The sequence below is a fragment of the Acanthaster planci genome, linkage group LG21 (genome assembly GCF_054643075.1).
Source record: "Acanthaster planci isolate LZ-2023a linkage group LG21, COTS_SCS, whole genome shotgun sequence".
Classification (NCBI taxonomy): domain Eukaryota; kingdom Metazoa; phylum Echinodermata; class Asteroidea; order Valvatida; family Acanthasteridae; genus Acanthaster; species Acanthaster planci.
In genome coordinates, this window is record NC_141797.1 from 54,419 (window position 1) to 76,305 (window position 21,887).

General features: G+C 38.8%; 3 protein-coding genes across 3 annotated transcripts; all 3 read left to right on the forward strand.

Moving 5' to 3' along the window:
* Positions 1-256: 256 nt before the first annotated feature.
* Positions 257-4,860, forward strand: LOC110990715 (uncharacterized). The gene is made up of 4 exons (XM_022255806.2): positions 257-445; positions 1,014-1,147; positions 1,429-1,569; positions 3,068-4,860. Exons 1-4 carry the CDS (start codon positions 433-435, stop codon positions 3,227-3,229), a joined length of 450 nt encoding a protein of 149 aa, XP_022111498.1. The 5' UTR covers positions 257-432; the 3' UTR covers positions 3,230-4,860.
* Positions 4,861-5,409: 549 nt separating this feature from the next.
* On the forward strand, positions 5,410-9,832 carry pxmp4 (peroxisomal membrane protein 4). The gene is made up of 4 exons (XM_022255809.2): positions 5,410-5,537; positions 6,176-6,238; positions 6,663-6,861; positions 7,066-9,832. Exons 1-4 carry the CDS (start codon positions 5,428-5,430, stop codon positions 7,315-7,317), a joined length of 624 nt encoding a protein of 207 aa, XP_022111501.1. The 5' UTR covers positions 5,410-5,427; the 3' UTR covers positions 7,318-9,832.
* Positions 9,833-10,109: 277 nt separating this feature from the next.
* On the forward strand, positions 10,110-21,208 carry LOC110990714 (carbohydrate sulfotransferase 11-like). Its single transcript, XM_022255805.2, has 4 exons — positions 10,110-10,790; positions 12,840-13,043; positions 18,800-18,966; positions 19,424-21,208. Exons 2-4 carry the CDS (start codon positions 12,920-12,922, stop codon positions 20,315-20,317), a joined length of 1,185 nt encoding a protein of 394 aa, XP_022111497.2. The 5' UTR covers positions 10,110-10,790; positions 12,840-12,919; the 3' UTR covers positions 20,318-21,208.
* The last annotated feature ends 679 nt before the right edge of the window (positions 21,209-21,887 follow it).

Here is a 21,887-nt window from a genome sequence, read left to right on the forward strand (position 1 = left end):
CCTCCCACGTGCGTTAACACGATGTGCCAACCAATTACTATGCATCTTTGTAATGATGATGCAGCGCAAACAAACCGGGGAAGATCATGCTACGGTGGGCAGAGGGGTGATTGCACGCCGCCACAGTAGCAAGATCGTACCGCGCACCAACGACAAGGACGAGGTTCAATGTTTTGATGGTAAGCATGAGAAGAGGGTGTCATCTCGTGACGTCATCGCGTGGACGTCATCGTACTTTACGGCTGCACCCAAAGTCTTGGCTACGACTAGACGTAACATGTATTTCTACAGTAAATACTGGCTAGCCACTTCCTGTATGATGATTGATCTGCGGTCTGCAGCAAGTTGCACCTTGTCATGTAGCTATGCACGACGTACAGACTGGACTTGGCCTACAACTTGTGCAACTAAATAAAAAAAGTTTGGGAAATCATGGAAAATCAAGGTAAGTTTAGTGGGATTATGTTAAAGCAAATGAGGGTAGGTGTGTCATTAGAAATACATCATAGAAATTGAGAATGTCCATAGTCGACCAACTACATGACTATCATGACTATGACTCATGATAGTCATGTAGTTGCTCGACTATGGACATTCTCAATTTCTATGATTTATTTCTAAGTATGAGTGACTTACCTGTAGGCTCTAGTACGGGGGGGTCTTTACCTGTAGGCACTAGAAGCAAAAAAGTAAAACTCATGACATATTAGGGTACATGTATGTACACGCATTGCATACATGTACATCAACAATACATTTAGTATGTATGAATATTTACCGGTACATCAGAACTCATTATTTCCCAACAAAGAAAGTATACAGTACAGCTACATGTACATGGATTCACTAGACAATTTATATCCCTCATTGTCACTCCTCTGTTTGAGGTGTTAGTGGCTCTGTTGAAGATGTTAGTGGCTGATGCAGCGCACTGACTGTACCATGATAATTGGAACTGTAGTAGTACTGTAAAAAGTACTTCAGAATATTCTTTATTTTACCTGTTTTTGTAGGCAGTACCCATGCAGCACCTTTGCTTGAGAAACACGAACTATGCAATCAAGCATCTGGGTCTGAAGCTGGTCACATGACACAACCACAGCAAATTATGTATCCTCCTCCCAGCCAAGCTCCACCCCCATATACGGTAATAACACAAGTTTCCTTTATTTCATCAACTGTATTCCATGGATAATTTTGTATCCTTTTTCTGAAATCTTTTTCTTGACTTATGTCCCTGAACAAAGATACTGGCAAATGGGAAAGTTGCCAATTGATGCAGGACTGGATAGCTCTTTTGGCAAAGCACTGGTACGGTGTTCTGGAGGGAGCAGGTTTAAATTTCTCAAGTTTGTCTTTACATTTTAAATTAATCTTTATATTATTGATCTTTTTCTGTTGATTTCTACCCATACATCTAATTGCCAGACGGTTCCACCTGTCCAGTACATCATACAGACGCCTCAACCATTGACCAATCCCCCTGATGACTACTTAATCCAGGCCATACTTGTCACTGTGTTTTGCTTCTGGCCCACTGGCATTATTGCTATCATCAAATCTTTGGATGTGAGTAGAATAAGCAGTAGATTTGTTGGTCGTTAATCTATTAGTTGTCAGACAGAGCCTCCTACCCCCTTGTATGTGGGCCAGTTTTTACAGAAGGGTCAACATTTGGCCTCTAAAGACGCACCACCGTGTCTTATCTGTGACATAGCATTTCCAGGTTTTGGGATGCACAAACTAAACAATAAACACACAAAGTTCACCTGTATGAACCGTATCATGACCGACAAACATGTTGGACAAGCTTTTGGCCAAGTTCCAAGTCCTTCTAGTGGCTCAAATATGCATTGGCAAGTTTCTGGGCACCATTCAACATTTGTGTCAATGTTGTACATGTATGCGTGCTTTATGGTTGTTTTAGGGCATTAACTGTAACTGTTATATTGCTCTTAGAGTTATGTGAAGTAGCCAGTGCTGCTCCTACTAGATACAAAGACACATAATCCATACAGCTCATAGAAGTTTGGCAGAGCCAGTCTAAATCATACATGTACACAGTGGCCTAGTGGCTTTGACTTTATGTCATTTGAAACTTGAAACTTTTGGGAAGAAGCTTTTTCTGGGACCAGATGCTGACCCTATGGGATCATATGCCTCCATGAATAAGTGAAGTTTACTTTAATTTGTTATTCTACAGTGTTTATTTGGCTTTGCAATGTAAATTTGTACTTTATGTAAAATCTTATTTATGAAAAATGCACCATTTCAATCTCATGATGTTTCCTGACAGCGTGTTTGTGACATTCAAATGCATCTTTTGATCATCATCTGATTGAACATGAAACACCCACAGCACACATGCGCCGGCAATTCAAGGGTGCATCTTACAACTGATTGCACCAGGAATCTAAGGGTGCATCTTACAACTGATAGCACCAGGAATCCAAGGGTGCATCTTACAATTGATTGCACTGGAAATCCTAGCGTGCATCTTACAGTTGATTGCACCAGGAATCCCAGGGTACATCTTACAATTGATTGCACTGGGAATCCCAGGGTGCATCTTACGAATGATTGCACTGGGAATCCCAGGGTGCATCTTACAGTTGATTGCACTGGAAATCCTAGCGTGCATCTTACAGTTGATTGCACCGGGAATCCCAGGGTACATCTTACAATTGATTGCACTGGGAATCCCAGGGTGCATCTTACGAATGATTACACCGAGAATCCCAGAAATCGCGGGAATCTCAGTATAAATTGCACCACAACATGTTTGTTAGCATTTCTACTTGTACATATAACTATTCCCTTTACCATGTTGTTGCATTACGCATTATCATGGACATGAACACTTATTGGAAAGCTTAATGTAATTTTCTGGTCATTTTCATTTGCTCAACATCAAAAGTACCTGTCAGAGAGAAGTGAAACTAATACATGTACTGGAATTGCCCGAATTTAGATCATTACAAATACTTTCTCCAAGATATTTTGGTCCAGTTACTATTAAATTGAATCAACAGAGTTAATGTTGAACTGATGAACTTCTCTTTTTTAGTCTCGTAGAGCTGCACAGATGGGTGATGTTCAAGGAGCCCAGCTGTCATCCAAAGCCGCTCGAAAGTTGTCAATCATCAGCCTGATCGTTGGCATTGCTGTTCTGGTCATTATTGCTATCATCATTGCTATTGAGATGGTTGTAATTTTTACTGTTCATTAACACCCTGGATGCCACGTAATTCAATGATCAGTTGCTGAAGGATTACAGTCAGTTTGAGAACCTGAGTTTCCAAGTTTGTTGCTCGATTGAAGGTCTTTTGCAATGTCATGTTCATTAACTTTACAGGGGTTTTAAAGCCATACAAAGTAAGAGATTTGAAATTTTGATATTTTGGCAATAAGTGGTGTTCAGAGAAGCAGCATGTTGCAGGAATATCTGAAATCAGAGAATAGTTTGGTTGTTGTGATACAGGTGCCAATATATTTATGACACTTCTTTCTGTGATCTTTGGCAGCTATTCTTAGCAGAAAGAGACTACACCTGTAGATAGCATGCAGTAAACACCTTTGACCTTAAACTAAATGCAATATGATGCAATGTGACTCAATGTCACTATGCATTCATTGAGTCAACATTTAAATGTCATGCATGCACAAAATCCTGTCAGTCATTCATTGCTAATACATGTACATGTAACTCAATATTATGCAGACTCCATAAAGACTAATGAAAGCCATGTTTGATTCAATATTTCGTTCTTTATTCAGAACATCTTCAGGAATGAATGAATGATGTTTCCTGAAGATGTTCTGAATAAAGAACGAAATATTGAATCAAACATGGCTTTCATTAGTCTTTATGGAGTCTGCATAATATTGAGTTATCTGAATATTATCAGTGGATCACTTACTGGTTTTTGTACATGTAAACCTTTTCACTAAATTCATAATTATGCATGCATGCACGCAAATGCCCTTGGTAGCAAGCAGTGTGAGCGGTCTGTTGAAAATGTACAGGGGTGTGATTTGATCAAGGCAGAAAACCTGAGAGACAATTATGAAAGTTGCACTCTTAGACGTTTTCAATGGCCTGCTCCCACTGCTTGCTACCAAAACCATTTGTGCGCATGCATGCATAATTATGAATTTAGTATTGAAAAGGTTTATATAGGTTGATGTTTGTCCAGTATACAGCATATGTATTAATATCACAGCAATGAACTTTGCCTCTTGAATAATTTCTTTTATACTGGTGGCCTCTCATTTTAGTTGTGTTGAACTGATGTTATTAAGCATGCTGCCTAGAGTAAACTGAGTAGGAACAAAATGTCCCCACCGTTGGAGTTTTGGAGGACTAGTGAAGAAAAAAATCAAGAATCACAGACCCAAGTATCAGTAGTCTAGCTAAAGTCTATTTTACTATTTTACCGCATACTGTATTTTAAAAAAGAAACAACTTTCTGTAATTCGTTGTAGTTGATGTGAAAAGTGTAACTTTTAAAGTACGTGTATTCTGTATAACGTTTCTCCGTAAGAATACATGTAGATTGACACCATGCATGTCGTGAAGTTCCAGATGTAATTAAGAGAAGTGTTTAGTTGCAGCACAATGTCACCAGAAACAACCAACATGCACCAGCCTTGTGCTACATGTATATTTTTCTGTAAGATAGAAATGATTGTGTTCACATGCAAAGTGAAGTGATTCGTCGGTTAGGTTAGTATAGAATACGCACACTTTGAAACTTTCAATACAAAATAGAATTTATTTGGAGTTTACAAGTGTTTTTGTTTACTTATTAATGAGCTGTATGTCTCAACGCACATGTAAGAATAAAACAATTCAGTGAATTTGTTTGTCGTACCTTTGTTTTCTTTTGCGAATTTTGTCAATTTTTATTATTTTTAAGGGCCAAAGATTTGTGTTATTCAATGATAATTGCCTTTCTTGGTTATGCAATTTAAATAAGTGGACCTTGGGTAGCAAGACAAAAAAAGGTAGATTTGCTGTTGTTAGAGGCTAAACCCCTGGAGTGATCAGGCATCTGCCGGAAATCGAGCTAAAACCTCCACCATGATGACAGCACAGGTGTGTTCTACAGTCATCTCAGGAAAGCAAATCATTTTTATACGAACTGAATTCAGAGCCTGAAGACGGATTCGCGTGAAATAGATTTTGAAGAATGAACCGAGTCACGCTCGCACACTTCATAAACTATATACTTTTTCTCTGTCAATGTTTTGAAAGCAACAAATAGACATAATTTTGCGAGAAATGATGTCAACTCATGACCCCCTCCGCCGATTATCCACGGTGCATCTGAGAGTTTTTTGTTGCTACACAACTAGACGAGCGAAGCAGTGACTGGCAGAGCGACTGAGGGCGCTGTATTTATCTGACAACAAGTACAAATCAAGATGGCAGCTCCTACGGCTTTGGCAGTCTTAGAGTGTATTAATAGGTTTTTGAATACAAGAAGGTATCAAGAGGCTCTAGCACTCATTAAAGGCCTGAGAAATGGAGCAGTGTAAGTACCCACTGTTGTTAGCTGGTCCAGTCGCCCTTAACAAGCTACGAGCTAGGAGTTTCGATTGCTTGGGCTAAGTCGGCGTGTTTGGTGTATCACTACATGCTGCATACTAGACAGGTGCTGCCTGCCATGATGACTACATGTAGGCATCATCATGATGGAGCATATGCATGGATGCATGTGTGATGCTATCCTGGCCTGGCTCGAAAATCTCACCATGTCAACTCAGAGATCGTATTCCACTCATATTTAGTTTTATCATGTTTAAAAAAGGCTCTGACATGTCTGATTGAGTTACAGAGAATGAGTGACACATTCATGACATTCCATGCCGTCAAAGGAAAGTCATGTAGGGAATGTTTTGCCTGACCTATTGTAGGCCTATGCTGTTAAACCTTTCATATTAGTTACCAACATGCAAACTACAAAATCATCCCAGATTGATGACATTTGGTGCCTTCTTTTTGGAATGAGGGAACAGTATAGATGCCAATATACAATGTACTTTTGATTAATTTACAAAACTCCTATTATAGACAGGAAATGATATAATTTTACATTGTTTCATCAGTTTACTTCCGTAAAAATCCTTCATTAATTGCATTTTTTTCTTATGTGTTTTCATCTATTTTTAGGTATGGTGCTAAAGTCAGAGCTCCACATGCATTGGTGATGACATTTCTTTTTGGAACAGGAAGGTAATATTTTAACATTGTAAATCTCAACCAACTTCACTTTTCAGGGTCGGCTGTCTACCAGGTTATTTGACATGTACAGCATTCACGGACTCGAGAGCACTGATAATTAAATGCTACATGTAACCCTAATAAAGCAGTCGAACAATTTCTAATGACAATGTTTTTGTCATCATTTTCATCTTTAGTAAGAAGTAGACCATTGTACATTGAATCAAAAAAGATTCATTTAATAATTAAAAATGTTTAAAAGATCAAGTATGGGAGAGCAGTCAGAATATTACATCTAGGTTAATATGAAAACCTCTGATATTTTATTTCTTCACTAAGAGAGCTCTGCTGTACAAGTAGGCAGATACTGGTATTTAGAGAAAAATGCACGGTGTCTTTTTTATGTAACCAAACATCATTGATCTTATCATTAAAGCTTTCGTCAACAAATCATGTCTATCCTGAGAGCAACCTACACACACTCCAAGAACCTTGGAATTTATGTTTTTCTGTACAAGTCAATGTTGGCCATTATGCGATGGTCAGAGGGCAAAGTGCATCACCTCCATCCACTAATAGCTGGATTCATCGGTGGTTATCTCATCTTTGGAACCAATAATAAAGTCAACAGTCAGGTATGTGGTTATTCAAATCAGCAATACCTTCCTGATTAAATTCCCCACCCTTTCCTAGTCTGTAGGGAAAGCGTTTGCAATAGAACGGAGCTCAAAAAGTAAAATCTCAGACATTACCAGTTGATAGTTGTAGAAAATGACTCTGGACAAAGGTAAAACAGATGCTAAAAGTAGTATTGTATTTTTTATTTTTCTAACTTACAGATAAACATGTACGTTCTCTCTCGGATCCTGTTTGGCTTTGGTCGTCTTGCTGTGAAGAAGGGTGTCATATCTGAACCCAAACGCGACCCTTTTCCGATAGCTGCTGCTTTCATCTGGGCAATAGTCATGTGGCAGTTTGAGAATCATCAAAAGGTTCTGCAGCCATCACTACAAAACTCCATGACATATTTGTATCATGATTCTAACATATGGCACAGTTTGAAGGACTTTATCTGGCACAATAAGTTGTGATTGCCATGGTTATTCAACAGCTGAAACTGTCAATCTCAAATATGAAATTCTTGCAACCTGTTCTCAGGATGCAACATTTGTTGGAATCAGGAATTTCTTATCAGATCAGTATTTTGGATCACTTTATGTATTCTACAAACATGTTGTTCTGGAGACACAGTCGAAGCCTATTATATACCGTCACATTTGGGGTCATTTTCTCAAATTGAAGCATTCTAATGTAATATTGAAAAAGCTCAAGGTTTGCAACTTTACCAGTGAAATTCAGTTGGTTGTCAAAACACTCCAATGACATGAAGAAAATGAAAATTCAAAGAGGGGCTATTTATTATTTACTTTGGAGGAAGTTATTCCACTTTACTCTGCTTACTCTGTGTATAGAAGCAGAATAGGCAATGAATGAAATCATGATTCAAAGTCACATGTAGAATGGAGACAGTTAAAGCATTGATTCTCAACCAACTCATTTTACTACATGTAGGTAAGAAAAAAGGCTGGTAATGATCGATATTACACAGCATTCAGTAATGCATCCAGATCTCATTCAGTAAAAGGACGACGTGTTTGAGAGATGTTAGGATTTCCAGCTATACACCTTTGACATAAGAATAACTAACTTGCACAGGGTGTCCGTTTGAGCTACTCAAAAACAGACATATTTATCTTGCTATGTCATTTCTATTTGTGTGTTTCTCATGGGACTGATTTATAGTAGATAAACCATACTTTTATCGTTCAGTAAATTTTTCGGAAATAAATTTTAGTATTTTTGGGTTTACATTTTTGTCTATGTCATGTTTGAATTTAATGATTCACGAATGGAGCGCCATGATGTTTCACATTATTTTTTACGTAAAGGTCTAATTTATTTTACATGGAAATGATGTACAGTTTGTAAAAGAAATTAAAATAAAAACGGAAGAGAACATGTATAAAAAATATTGTTGGTAATGACATGATGTTCCTTACGTCCACTGACGGAAACGGATCTGGACTACAGTTATAAAATGATGCAGCTCAGGTCAGAGGTCACAAGCTTCATAATATCGTGATGGGAAGCCTAGTGATGTCTTCATATTTTGTTGTCTGTATCGCAACATGTATGTACAACATGAGGGGGGTGAATGCAGTTGAACTCAATGGATAGACATGGTTGAGAAAATGAAGATTATGACGTGGTTTTTCGTTCTGCTATTAAAGTTGCTACCTTGTCAACGTGAACGTCATGCAAATCATTTGTAATCAATACAGATCATGCTCCATGTAAATCCAGATATGGAGGGTGGGTTGGATGGATTCACGAAGAGTTTTGCAGTCGATTCATTTATAGAATTATCCGAAGGTGATCAGATCCGAGGTGTATAAGGTAATTTTGAAGCCAAATACGTGTAAATGTTTTCCTACCGGCTTACTACACATGTACCATAAGGGTGAAGTTACGCAACCACCCACAAATGCAGATACATGTAGATGGTTTTGTCCGTGTACAAATTTATAGTTGATATAAGCCATTATGCAGACATCAACAAATGCAAGAAAACGGAAACAAAACACTTTCCCTGGCTACCCAAAACTTTGAATATGCTTATTATGTTGTGTTAATGTAAGACTAGCCAATAGGCCTACTTGTTATAGAACTACTCAGAAACTCAGGTGGAAGTACTCTGTCAGCGTCGCGCATTAAGCGTCCCGATTTTGTCAAACTCCAAATCTAAATCGTATATGGCTATAATTAAGCTGTTACTGTATGCGTTTATCTTGCAATACAATGAATTTATGTTTTATTTCTTGTAATCTGATTTACCAATTCAACGTTTTGCAGCCTAAGGGCAGAATGTACATGTACATTGATTACACTTAATACGTGATTGAATTATAAAATCGATTAAAAAGGTAAATACTTGACGCTGAAAGATGTCAGAAAAGAAAAAAATCATTTTACACCAAAACAACGCAAAAACGTACAATCAGCCCTCTTTAAATAAGTCTATTTATAGATGAGCTAGAATGTTATCGTCGAGGTATAAACGATCGCCTTTTTCCCAAGAATTTTTGGTTACCAATTAAACTATATTAATCCTATTTGAAAAATACACTTCGGAGTTTGACTGTATGTGAAATCAAAATTCCACGAAACGCTTGCAGAACGGTAATGGGTCCATTAAAGTCCATCAACGCTCTCCTGTTGTAAAAACGTAGTGGCCTGGAATGCAGTAATATTTTGCACGATTCACTGTCAGCTCGAAGGAATTGTAAAAAACAAAATGTTTATAAATTTATATGAAACTTGGTTGATATATTATTAGTGGTCGGGTTAGAATATTAATTATTGGCGGGTTGAATAATAATTATTCCAGTCCTGTGCTGTACTCGTTATTGCCTCGGTAATATGTCCTTAATTGTTTTTGTTTGTTCATCCATGGAATATGTTGTTTGCATTATGATTATGGAATTATGAAACGCAATGGATCTACAGGAAAGAAGAACTTATAAACATTCTTATTTCCAAGAATAATTATTTATTTTGTCTCGGAATATTTCTTTATTACTGAATGATAAAACTGTGCACCTATTAATTGACCTAAGCTTCCCACATGCATGCATTTCTTACAAAAACCGCAAAATATATAACTACATGTATGAGTTGATTGACACAATTGATTTACCCACTAAACGAAATGACCACCAACCCACCTGTTGACCCCAGATGACCAAACCGTGCGCCTTAGCTAAGTGATGGTGCATAATTATGGTGGCCCGTCCAATAATAGAGCTGTGCAATCGAAATGTCTTCGCCTGCGGACCGTCGTTGTTGTTTTGTTTTCATGGCGCTTTCAGCAACTCGGGCTATTTCCGCCAATAACTGTACGTTTATCCATACACTTTATTTGTCAGCATCACATTACAGAGTTAGGAATAAGGGCCAGTTTTAGAGGCAGGAGGAAACCGGAGTACCCGGAGAAAACCTGCGAGAGCGAGTATGGACTGGAAACCAAATGCACTATAAGCCTGGGCCAAGCCGGGACTCGAATCCGGGCGTCATTGGTGCACTAACCGCATCTTGTGCTGGGGAATATATACTCTGTGTGTACAATAGCACAATTGTTCTACTAAGGACATTCCGTAATGCTTGGACTTGCTTGAATGAAGAATTACAATGCATCGAATATCTGCCCCTCCTCATGCACATGCACAGCGGGCCATGATGTCTCCAGTGATTGTCGTTTTTCTTTGTGTATCTTCAAGGAAAGATTCGCTGTTGAGTGTGCATATCTTCGGGTCCATGAAACAGTCCGTTGCGGTGTATGAAATAAACTTGGAAGATAACCAATGAGTGATGTAGATACATGTATCAATCGGACTGTATGTTGCAGAAAGGACGTTTCTGATGAGTTAGATTTGAAACTGATGGGATCATTGGAAGCAAGGTGACTGTAGTTCTGCCATCATTGTCCATGTATCAGCAAACACTGGTGAGTTAAACTTAATGTCGAGGCTAATTCTGCCATTTCATGATTGCACCGTGCAGAAAGAAACTCCATGATTGTACATGTACGAGTTTTGAAGGGGCCAGGGTGCACTATTGTGTACTAGCGTATCGTATGTGTAGGCTTAAAATTTAAATGGATTTTGGTGGGTTTACGATGCTGCAATATTAAGAATGAAGCATGTTTAATCAATGCTCATGCGAGTGCCACCTGCATAGCCATGACAGAAGTCAATAGCGGACAAAAGCCTTAACCGGACAATGCCCACTTTCTAACAGTCATGTACGTTGTACTTGTGGCAAAACTGAAGGGTGTGTACATTCTCATTTGATTGAAATAGGAAATAAGAAAAGGAATACCTACATGTATATTGCGCTATTGCAGTATTGTGAAATACCAGCCACAAGGATCCAACAATCGGATTGTTCTTTCAAGACTTTATGTGTATCATAAAATGAGTTATACATGTACTTTAATGTTTATTACCACAAGCAAGATGAACTGTTTGTTTTGATCATCGTTTTGTGATCATAAACACTGGAAATGGACTGTTTGGGAGAAAAATAATTACATGTATGTCGAGTATCTTCAGTTATTAATTCAACTTTGTGCAAAATTCGGTTAAATTACGGCATATGGCTCTTATGCTCTCGAAGTAAACATGTTTTGGATAATCGGATTTCCAATAATTTGTAGTTTTTAAACTTCGTGCGATCGGCGAACTGGCGGGTTAACAATGCGCAAAATGCTTCTCGCGAAAATGATGCATCGTTCATTTAAACATTATAGGCCTATGCGTTGTCAGATTCACTCTGACTTTTGAGAAGTATTTCCTACCAACATTTATACGCAATCTTGAAACTGCTTGTTCCTTTACACTTTGAACTTGTCTGAGTGAATACCTTACTGTTACCTTAGATTGTTCGTCGACGATGAAATTAATCAGACCGAAATGCTGATTTGGGACCATATTTCAGATTGAAAAAAAAAGAGTTATGTGTTCGTGTCAAACCCACGGGAGGGCTTGTCATCTTATGTGAGGGCGTCCGTTAATTTCCGACTGACCCTTATTGTAGCTTCGATCGAGGGAGAAACCACCTCGTGCTGCTTACCTTGTCTGAAAATTGCTACTATAAGAAACAAGAAAAATCTTCAGAATGTCTGCGGACAGGTAAATGGTTTTTAAACCCTGTTTTTCTCCTGCCGACCCTTCCTTAAGGTCAAAAAATGAGAACCGCATTATTAACTACGGACGCCCTAAGCTGTACCGCAGGGGAGCAATTTGTCATACAGCACGTGTATTGGAAGTGGCACAACTTGCAATTCAATCATGGTTTAGCATAGTCATACAAAGGCAGGTGCTTCATTTAGGATAACACCTTGAAGGTAAAAACAGGTTGCTATTGGTTGCTAAGTTTTTTTCAGCTTGGTCATCATTCACAATTTTACAATGCAAAAATCTGGTCATTATTAGTTCCGCATATCATAATCATAGAAAGAACACAAGAGAAATAAAAATCTCTATCAATTAGTATTGGGACGGAACATTCGCGGAGGATAGAAACGGGAGGGAATATACCTTTTTTTTTCTATCATGACAGATCCTTGGTTCTGTTAAGAAATATAAAAGTTCTGAGAGGGTAGGGTCGGGTCATTCTTGATGCTGTTATAACCGGGCACAACATTTGTACACGTATCTTGTGTAATTTCTCTCATCACGCCAAACATAAACATGGATGGGTAATCCTTTTAATACAACCTGTAACGCGTGGTTGGATGTCACTCGCATTGCTGTTGCGCAGAATATACATGTACATGCACACGTTTACGTTTTTCGCTTTAACCACCCGGCCCAGAGCTAGCAAGGCAGTGAATGGCTGTAAGACCATAGAGCAAGGGACCAATCGTCAGTTATTAGGCCTCATAGATTTCATTTGGGGTTGAACGTTTCTCTCTCCTCGCACATTTCTGTACTATGACTGTTTTGTAGGATGCAAGCAAAAAGATATTTTATCGTTTGTTTAATTATTGCAGACAGCCGTCAATCTTGCTGCTTCCCCACCGACGATTGTGCACGCAGCAGCAGGTGACTTGCAACACGATAAGTGTTCAACATGTCTGCACGAAGAATTGTCAGAGCAACAAAGAAGCGAATTATTCTGGCCTTTTTGATTTTGATAGCAGTCCTTTATACTGGCTTTGTTGTGTTTGGACAGGGATTCGTCGTCAGTAAAACAGGTAGGGCTTAATTAATTAGTGAGAGATGTACCAGTTACATGTATGTGACTTTGTAGATGAAAATTACATGTCGAAACACTTGGAGCTGCCTGGCGAGCACATGTAGGCTACAATGTACACTTTGATTGGCCGTTTGAATTAAGGGAGCGTGTTGCATGAAAAACTAAGGAGAACTACTCACTAGAATTTAGTCCTCTCATGATCAGACATTTTTTTCCACTGAACAAAAAGCCCCTTTCCTTAGATGTGATGTGAACGTGGTTTGCATACTTTTTGTACGCTTTGCTCAGCTCTAAAAAGATGTACCGGGGTACATGTATGTACTTGTGTCTAATTTAAGCGATAAACATGTGCAAATAGCTTTATACCACTCGATCGCGATCCATGGAATTTTATGGATAAAAAAAATTAGATTTCTTTTAAACCACCGCGTTGAGTTGGAGTAATTGAATAAATGATAATAAATGCAGGACCCAAGATCTGTTGTTTTGTTGGGATAACGACCTGAGGGGCCAATGCAGTCCTTGTAAATGCAACTTTGTATCCTGTGCTTGTATCCTAATTATTTCAATCTTTTTTTCATTTTTGTACATTTTAAACTTGATGCAAATATAAAAATTGCGCATTATTGAAGGCTTATGTACACTGTTATTTCACCAAATGTGAAGTATTCGAACGGATGACCCCTACAATACATAACAGGCTTAACAATGACAAACGACTTCTGTAGCAGTCGTTTGAATAGTCTGTGGCTTGGATTAAGATTAAATAACTTGTGCTGGACTTGTGATGATCTCGACCACAACACCTAGGCTGACATAAAATGCACATTTTTGTTCACAAGTTCAAGCAGACTTCCCTATTACTATAATGATAAGTCTGCATTATGTACAGTACATGCACTGTACATGTAATGCCATAACAACCACTTAGGGCCTATTGTGCAAGCCTCAGCCGGTGGTCATACCAAAGAGCTACAAACCCAGCACTTTGGTTAGACCAAAACCTTGTACTTTTTACTCATTAGAGAACACCGTGTGCAACTCGGCACGAAATTTGCCCTTTCCGTGATGACTTGGCCTGCAGTCTTGTATATTATTTAGTGCCGTGGACTCCTGTTGCCTTCACGTACATGATGTACGCTCCACCTTCACTCCATGCTACTCTGACCTCTCACGAACTACAGACCTGCTGTGATGGCCCACTGAAGTCCATTACTGCAAACAAACATATACGAACAGAAATGGCTTTCACAAGAATTTGATTTTTTTTAAATTTTCTCAGAAGTGCACGTGAATGTTACCACAATAATAAATTTCAAGTTTCATCTTACAGAAACAAACTGTGTCCGGATACTTACGAATTAGGCATCATTTGAATGATTCTTCGTCTTCTGAGCACATTGGTCATTAAACTTAACTGGTCTAACCGTGGTTTGGGGGTTTGGGGACTTGCATGTACAAACAGAAATTAAAGGCCCTTAAAGTAGAGAACCGAATTTTCCACTTCTTTTCGGAAAAGGAATTTGTAATTTTTTTTGCTGTAAAATATATTGAAACATAAACGTTGGTCGATTGGATTGAAGTGAGCATAAGTTTAGCCCGAACCCCGGCCTTGCATTCTGAGTCTCAAACCACTTTTGCGCATTTCCTTCTAGAGATCAACTATAATAGTCATCAATTTAGTTTGAACAAACGTTGGAACTCCACGTCGTTTATCAAATGCAGGCTTAATCGTTTTCATGTGAACTTTGTCTTTCAAGCAAGTTCTTCAAAGTGTTTGCTTTGAATGTTGTTGTATTGCCAGCAGAGAACGAACATCAGAAAGTCAAATTAAAGATCATATAAAATTGGTTTAATCAAGAATGTTGTCTTTTGGCATGTCATACAAGAAATGTGGTGTTTTGTGAAGCTACATGTATATCCTGGTTTGTGGGGATTGCTTCACAAATACTAATTTTTAGTCGTAAGTGGTATCCCTTTTTAAATAATTTTTTAACAGACCTAAACCACCATATTTTCACATTTTCTAGAAAATTCCGCAGACTCACTTAATGTCTGTCTAAGACTAGAAATAAAAAGGGAAAATTCAAAGTGCAAATAAGAGTTTCGAAATAACATTCTTTATCAAAACTATTAAGACCATTTCAACTTAACACTGACTTTCTGATTTTGTTATTGCCTAAAACTAATAAATTGTGACTTTTTCCGCACATTGCTTTGGGATAAGGCTTAATATACCAAAGACCAGTGAGAAATGTATATATGACTGCTTTGTGTGCTTATCATTACTGTTTTGGATGTTAATTTATTATTTTAGAAAACAGAAACCACTGAACTTTCTGCATGCATCAGTATAATGAAAGAGAGTTCTGCATGCCAGTTTGATGACAGTCCTTTGAAAATATTATTTCTCCTAAGCCTATTTTTGTGTTTGAGTGTACTGTTTTCATAAACCAACAGTGGAAACATATTGTGGAAAAAATTGTTTTAAGTATGCTTGATTCCAGGAAATAGTTGATTGTTATCACTTGCACTTATAAATAGCAACATTCATTGACTATAGAACACTGTTCATGTGTTGAGTTACTTAGTGTCTGAGAAACTGATTTGGTGTAATTTTGAAAAAACCAAAAACACCAGGTATACCCTCAATTATTCTACCTACAATCTTTGTACTTTTAAAAGCAGATTAATCACTTTTACCGAGTAATAAGGTAGATTTACGTACCCTTTTTCAAAGTAAAATTTTACCAAACTTTTAAGAAAAAACTTACCCAACGTCTGTTTTGTAAAAATTTAGCTAATTATCAGAAGGTTCGAATGGCACATTGCAGCGGTGTGAAATTCTACACAGCCTGTGTATTTTTTTCTGTGTGTGTAATAATATACCACATGCATACACAGGAATGTTATTACGGGAACAGCCGGTGCGTGACTTTGTTCATAATTAAGTCTCTGCTGATATCTGATGTATTTTCCAGCTGCATGATGGTAAGGTATGGGTTTGGCGAAAAATACATAATTGTACAGATCAACAGGTCAGCACTAAAGAATTCCTAAATTGTATATTGCCGAGATATTCAAGTCCAATTGGAAAAAGAAACTAGGGATTGCTTCAGTTTGACAGTGTTGGTTAGTAATGAAAATAGTAATTGCCCCTGGAGTCACCATTGTTGCCTTTAGTGGGAAGTATGGGTCGGAGCTCAGTGTAGGGGATAGAGCCTTGTGCCATGCATACGGATTGTGTATGATGGCCTATAATAGGGCCATTTTGTTCAGGCCATTTTGTTTCCAAAGTGGTTGTTTACGAGGGTTGCATCGTGCACAGCTCCAGCTGGAGGCACATCAGAAGAACTAAGATAATTTGATGCTTAGGCCTATGGTTTGCCGATGAGGGAGCCAGCTCACCCGATGGCCGTCCCAGCAAGCCCCCCCCCGGCGACGGACCTGTTGCAGTGATCGATTAGAAAATAATGGCTTTCAATTATACTGATCCGACGTATGACATAAAGCACATCACAGTTGCATGAAAGATGATTACTGAAAGTTGAGCATATAAGCAAAATGGCTTCTACTCTGAAATCTGGAGCAGAAACACTGAGAAAAAAAGAAACGTGCGGGTAAATGCTGCATGTACCTCTACCCAAATAATCTTTCGCTATAGCCCCAAAAATGTCCTGAAGCACTTCTTTTTTCACTTGACACACGTCACGACTCTGGAGTCTTGACCTTTGATCTAGACTGTTATTCCGATTGCTACATCTGTCGGCACGATTTCTACAAGAAATCCAAAGGCCCAATCTGGAATTCTAACAAGCATACAAGGGGTTGGGATTAAGACTGGAATTGACTTGTTCCGTGACTGAGAACACTTTCCAAGTAACCCTGACCCCCTTTGGCTGTCAATAAATCATTTGAAATCCCACAGGCGCTCAACTCGCACCCATTGCCTGTACGATGGGCAACTTGACGTTTGTTTTATTAGGCATTTCAACATTGATAAATTTAAGATATCCTGTTAACGATACGTTGAATTATATACGTTCGACAGGTCGACTGAACTGCGTGTTAAACGTTTGCTCCGATTTCATTTATTTCAATGAGTGTATTCCAATGTATTTATTGTTTTTATTTGTCACGTGCAAGTTTTTAAAAGTTGTAAAGACAAAATGTTCCTCTCTACTCAAGTAGTCTACATGCACTTTTAACATCGCTCAAATGAAATAGCGCCTCAAATGAACCAGTTAGATTTCAAAAACTTCACACACACATACACCTTAATGTAATCTGCAGTCCATAGTTCGACCGCTGAGACCATAGCTACCAAGAGTATTCCTGCGTGTAATACAAACACCACACAAGTGAATATTGCTATTACTTCCCCAGAATACGATGTGCACACTATGATGCCATTGCCTGGGAAAATGAGATATTCATGTACATGTACAATGGTGATGGGACCCAGGACAGGTGCATATGACTGGTTGATTATTGTGTGAGCTTGGCCTGAAATCCTGCCTGAGTACGAACCGCCATTTATCCCACGACTGTTGTGGAAATGCCATGATCTGTACAATCTTAACACATCCAAACAAACAATTTGTTGAGCTTAAAAGAGTTTTGCTCTCTACGAAAGAGGAAAAACAACCCCCCCCCTTATAAGTGGAAAAATATTATATTTGCGTTAAATTGTTTCAGACTGGCCGACACGGCTTTTTTGTGCTGCCTTGGACAAATGTATAATTCTTTTATGATAACCTATTTAAAATTTGGCTCGATCAGCAAGATCATAATGTACCGTAGTTGACAGCTGGTTTTGATGGGAAGCATTCTTCGTGTGGCTGTCTATGCCATTAATTGGCAGATGTTTAAACCTCAACTTCACACAATGAAAGTCAACTCATCTTCATTTAGGAAAGTGTGTAAATTGTCCAAAATATTGTAATCACGGACCTGACATGACCCCCACAAAATAAACACTTTTACTGATGGTTTTATTATCTATTGGCGTTTGGTTCAGGTTTTGAGTCGTGGGAGGGAGTGGGATTTATTTCTAAAAACAGAGGTCCACATTTTTTTCGTCCCTAAAAAAATTTCCCCCGGGAAAGGTAGTACATGTACATGCATGTAGTAACGTTTCGGAAGTTTGGCGCTTTGACCCTAAACCTGCCTTCCGCCCCGCCCCCCGCCCCCCGCCCCCGCTACATGTGCCACTGTTTCTTAGTTTCCATGTAATTCCCCGTGGAGCAACACACTTGATTGAGAATGCGGGGCGTGAGGTGAAACACCAGCCGATTTTCTTTACCACACGTGCGGAATGGAACACGGACGTGGCTGCGGAGAGTTTGCATGTGCAACGTACTGAAAGTGATTTACTCGACAAAGTTTGAAAGTCGGCAACACTAACCTCTACTTTGTGGTTTGTGCCCCCCAACAGTCCTCCTCGAGGCAATTTAAAGGGTTCATGCAGTTCATGTACACAGTTTTTATAATATACTGAAAAGGAGATAGATCCCCTTTTGACATCTGTTTTTAGGATCCCAAATTCAAACAACCAGTCTAATTTGACACCTTGCGTTAAAAATTTAATTTTGCTGTGTTGTAAAGTAAATTAGTTTGTTCATCTCAGGACCAAAAGCTTTTAGGTATAAATTGTAAAAAAGAATTGCATCTGTTTTATGTGAACTCGTTGTCGTCTCGAATATGTAGGTCAACACCTACATTAAAAACAAACCATCGCATTGTGTTTTACAGACACTCTGTTGAAGAAGGTGTTCTCAAAGGACGCAGTCAGTAGTGGGCACGAGGTTGTGGGACCTCTAGACACAAGACAACCTGTGTTAGGGAGCAACACCTCCAGTGATAACAATGCTTCGCAGAGTTTCAACGCTACACTCAGCGATGATAGGGCAACTATTCAGGTATGTTTGATGGTAGTAGGCCTACTACTGACGTCTACCTGTATTTTTTTTGGGGGGGGGTTACGTTCTTTAAAAAGTCGCGTTTAGTCCTTGCCTTGTCACTCGGCTCTAATCCAGGAATCTAATAAACCACTTTTAACTCTGAAACGCATTCAGTATTGTGGGCAATATCACGTACTTTTCTGACCATCAAAAAATAACAAACAGTTCAGAAAGACTTTCACTAACCTAGAATTTAAAGGCCTCGTAGACTATTATCTGTCATGTGTTTATCTATTAAAAGTACACTTTTCATCGAATGTATTTGAAATCATTCAGCATTTGGCACATTCTGCACAAGGCGCATGCTGATTTAAAGCCAACTACAGGATGTTACGCAATTAGTCTTTTGAGCTAACTAGTTCCATTATAAAGAAAAAACTCACTTTTTTTCTTCTTGTTTCAATAATGCCTACAGGGGATGCCAGAAATGAAACAAGAAGACGAGGCTGAATTTCTTCAGCGAATGGCCAACGTGCAGAAAGTACGCCATGACTTGATTCGAAGTAGATGTGCAGACACTTACAATATAACCGAACAAGTAGACTTCAGAAGGGACAGGGAAAAAATATTGTCTTGGAAGAAGTTTTACGAACACGCCTACGCCAATGACGATTTCAAGTTTATCATATGCAGGGTGTTAAAAGTTGGGTCATTCAGTTGGCGTAAGGTGATCAGATCCTTGTATGATAAAGGATCTCCTGCGTTCAAGAAGAAGCAGAAGATGGGTGATTATCCAATACGAGAATACGACAATGAAACCTTCCTCGTGGAGCTGGAAAATTACACGAAGATTCTATTTGTCCGAGAGCCATTTGCTAGGCTTTTATCCGCATACAGGGACAAGTATGTAGAACTGCGTCACTTCCCGTATTACAAACCCATTGGATCCAAGATCATTCAGGCCTTCCGGCAGGGCGCCACCCGGAGACAAATAAATAGCGGTAAACCGACTTTTGAAGAGTTTGTCAAATGGCTGGTTAGGGACCCAGACAATCGTGAAGGAGATTACCACTGGAGACCGCTGTTCGACTGGTATCACCCTTGTGAGATGCATTATGACTACATAGGGAAATTAGAGACTGCCACCGAAGATGCCAGATACATTTTTAAGATGCTTGGCATTGATAAGTTGGAAACTTATCCTTCCACAGAAACTCATCATAAGTTCAGCTCCACTAAAGATGTGCTTAAGCAATATTACTCCCAGATTTCTCCAGAACTTGTACCAAAAATTGTTTATCGATATAGGGAGGAATTTGTGTTGTTTAATTATTCTGTTCCTCAAACACTGAGCGATATTTGGTCTTAACAATACCAAAGCTGGATTGAGATCGTGCAATGGAGCAGAGCACAGGAGATGTGCTTAATGATGTGCTAAAGATGTGCTTAAGCAATATTACTCCCAGATTTCTCCAGAACTTGTACCAAAAATTGTTTATCGATATAGGGAGGAATTTGTGTTGTTTAATTATTCTGTTCCTCAAACACTGAGCGATATTTGGTCTTAACAATACCAAAGCTGGATTGAGATCGTGCAATGGAGCAGAGCACAGGAGATGAAAAACACAGAAACGTAAAGTCCAAATATTATCGAGGCTTGAGAAAGTTGAGGCGACTGAAAAGAGCTTCGAGTAGCGTGTCCATGGTAAGATGACCCTGGCTATCAACGTTGGCCCCCTTTAACTAGAACTCTATTAAACAGAGTTCACGGAACAGACATTCTTCAAAAGGCATGATAGCAACCAATGTAATTTCAAAACCGCTGAGACCGTTGCTTGGTCCTGTGGGATGATTCAGATGCAGTATAGCATTTTCTTTTCGATAATTTCGTTATTGTCAATGCCATGTAAAGCCGTCCTCGCAACAAAGTAGTTAGTTGCACTGTGAGTACCACTTACGCTTGACAAAAAAGCGCACACGCGCAGATATTTTGTACAAAAACTCCCTTCTTTGTAACATCTTGGATTTATTCAAAGACACAAACCTTTGTCATATGCAGGTGTTTTGAGTTGTTAGACCTTTCGTATATAGTTTTGCTCTTTGTTTCTGGTGACAAGTAGTAAAACAAATGTTGGGTTTTTAGTGCTGCTTGGTTTGGTAACAGAGATGAGTTGTCTGTTAAATACTTTCATGTATATCTATGTTACTTTTTTTCCTACTCTACTTTTATCATTAAATGAGAGATGGTCTTTCAAACAGACTCAGGACTCGCTTCATGTGTAGCTTGTTTCAATCTGTATAGTCTCTCCCTTGAGAAGAGACTATCTGGCCGTTACGACACTCGTTGAACAGTCAAGGTCACGACAGTGGTGTCCATCGTATACGTTTCCTTGTTAGATGGAAATGCATTTTGGTTTGCCACTGTACTCAAGCAAAACAGGGTTTTTACATATGGAGTGGACATACTTTCGTGGTTTTTTGTTTGTTTTCAATTTAAATCAGTATCCACATCAAGCAGACAGAAATGCAGGAAAGGGGGTCTGTCTTGAAGCACATCTGTCTGACAGGGCTTGAGCTGGTGAAGTCACAAGCCATTTGGGTAAAAGTAAAGTCAGAATAATAACGATTCGAGTCCAACACTAGTCCAAGTCTCACCTACTCGAGTTAACAACTCTGGTTTTTATTAGGCCTAATTGAAATGTTTTAGGTCAAACATTAGAGAGTATCCCTAAATTCAGCTTATGAGTTGCTATTCACTTCTTTAGTAAGGTGAGGGCGATGGTAACCTATAAAACCTTTTGAGCATTAATTAATCAAAGTACGCAGCTGCATGAACCACACGTGGCTGTTATTTCAGCCAAACAGGGATAAGAAACCAGCAAGCTGAGCTGCAGAAGACGAAAGTCCCAAATTATTGCAACCGCGAACCCGCAAGGTCA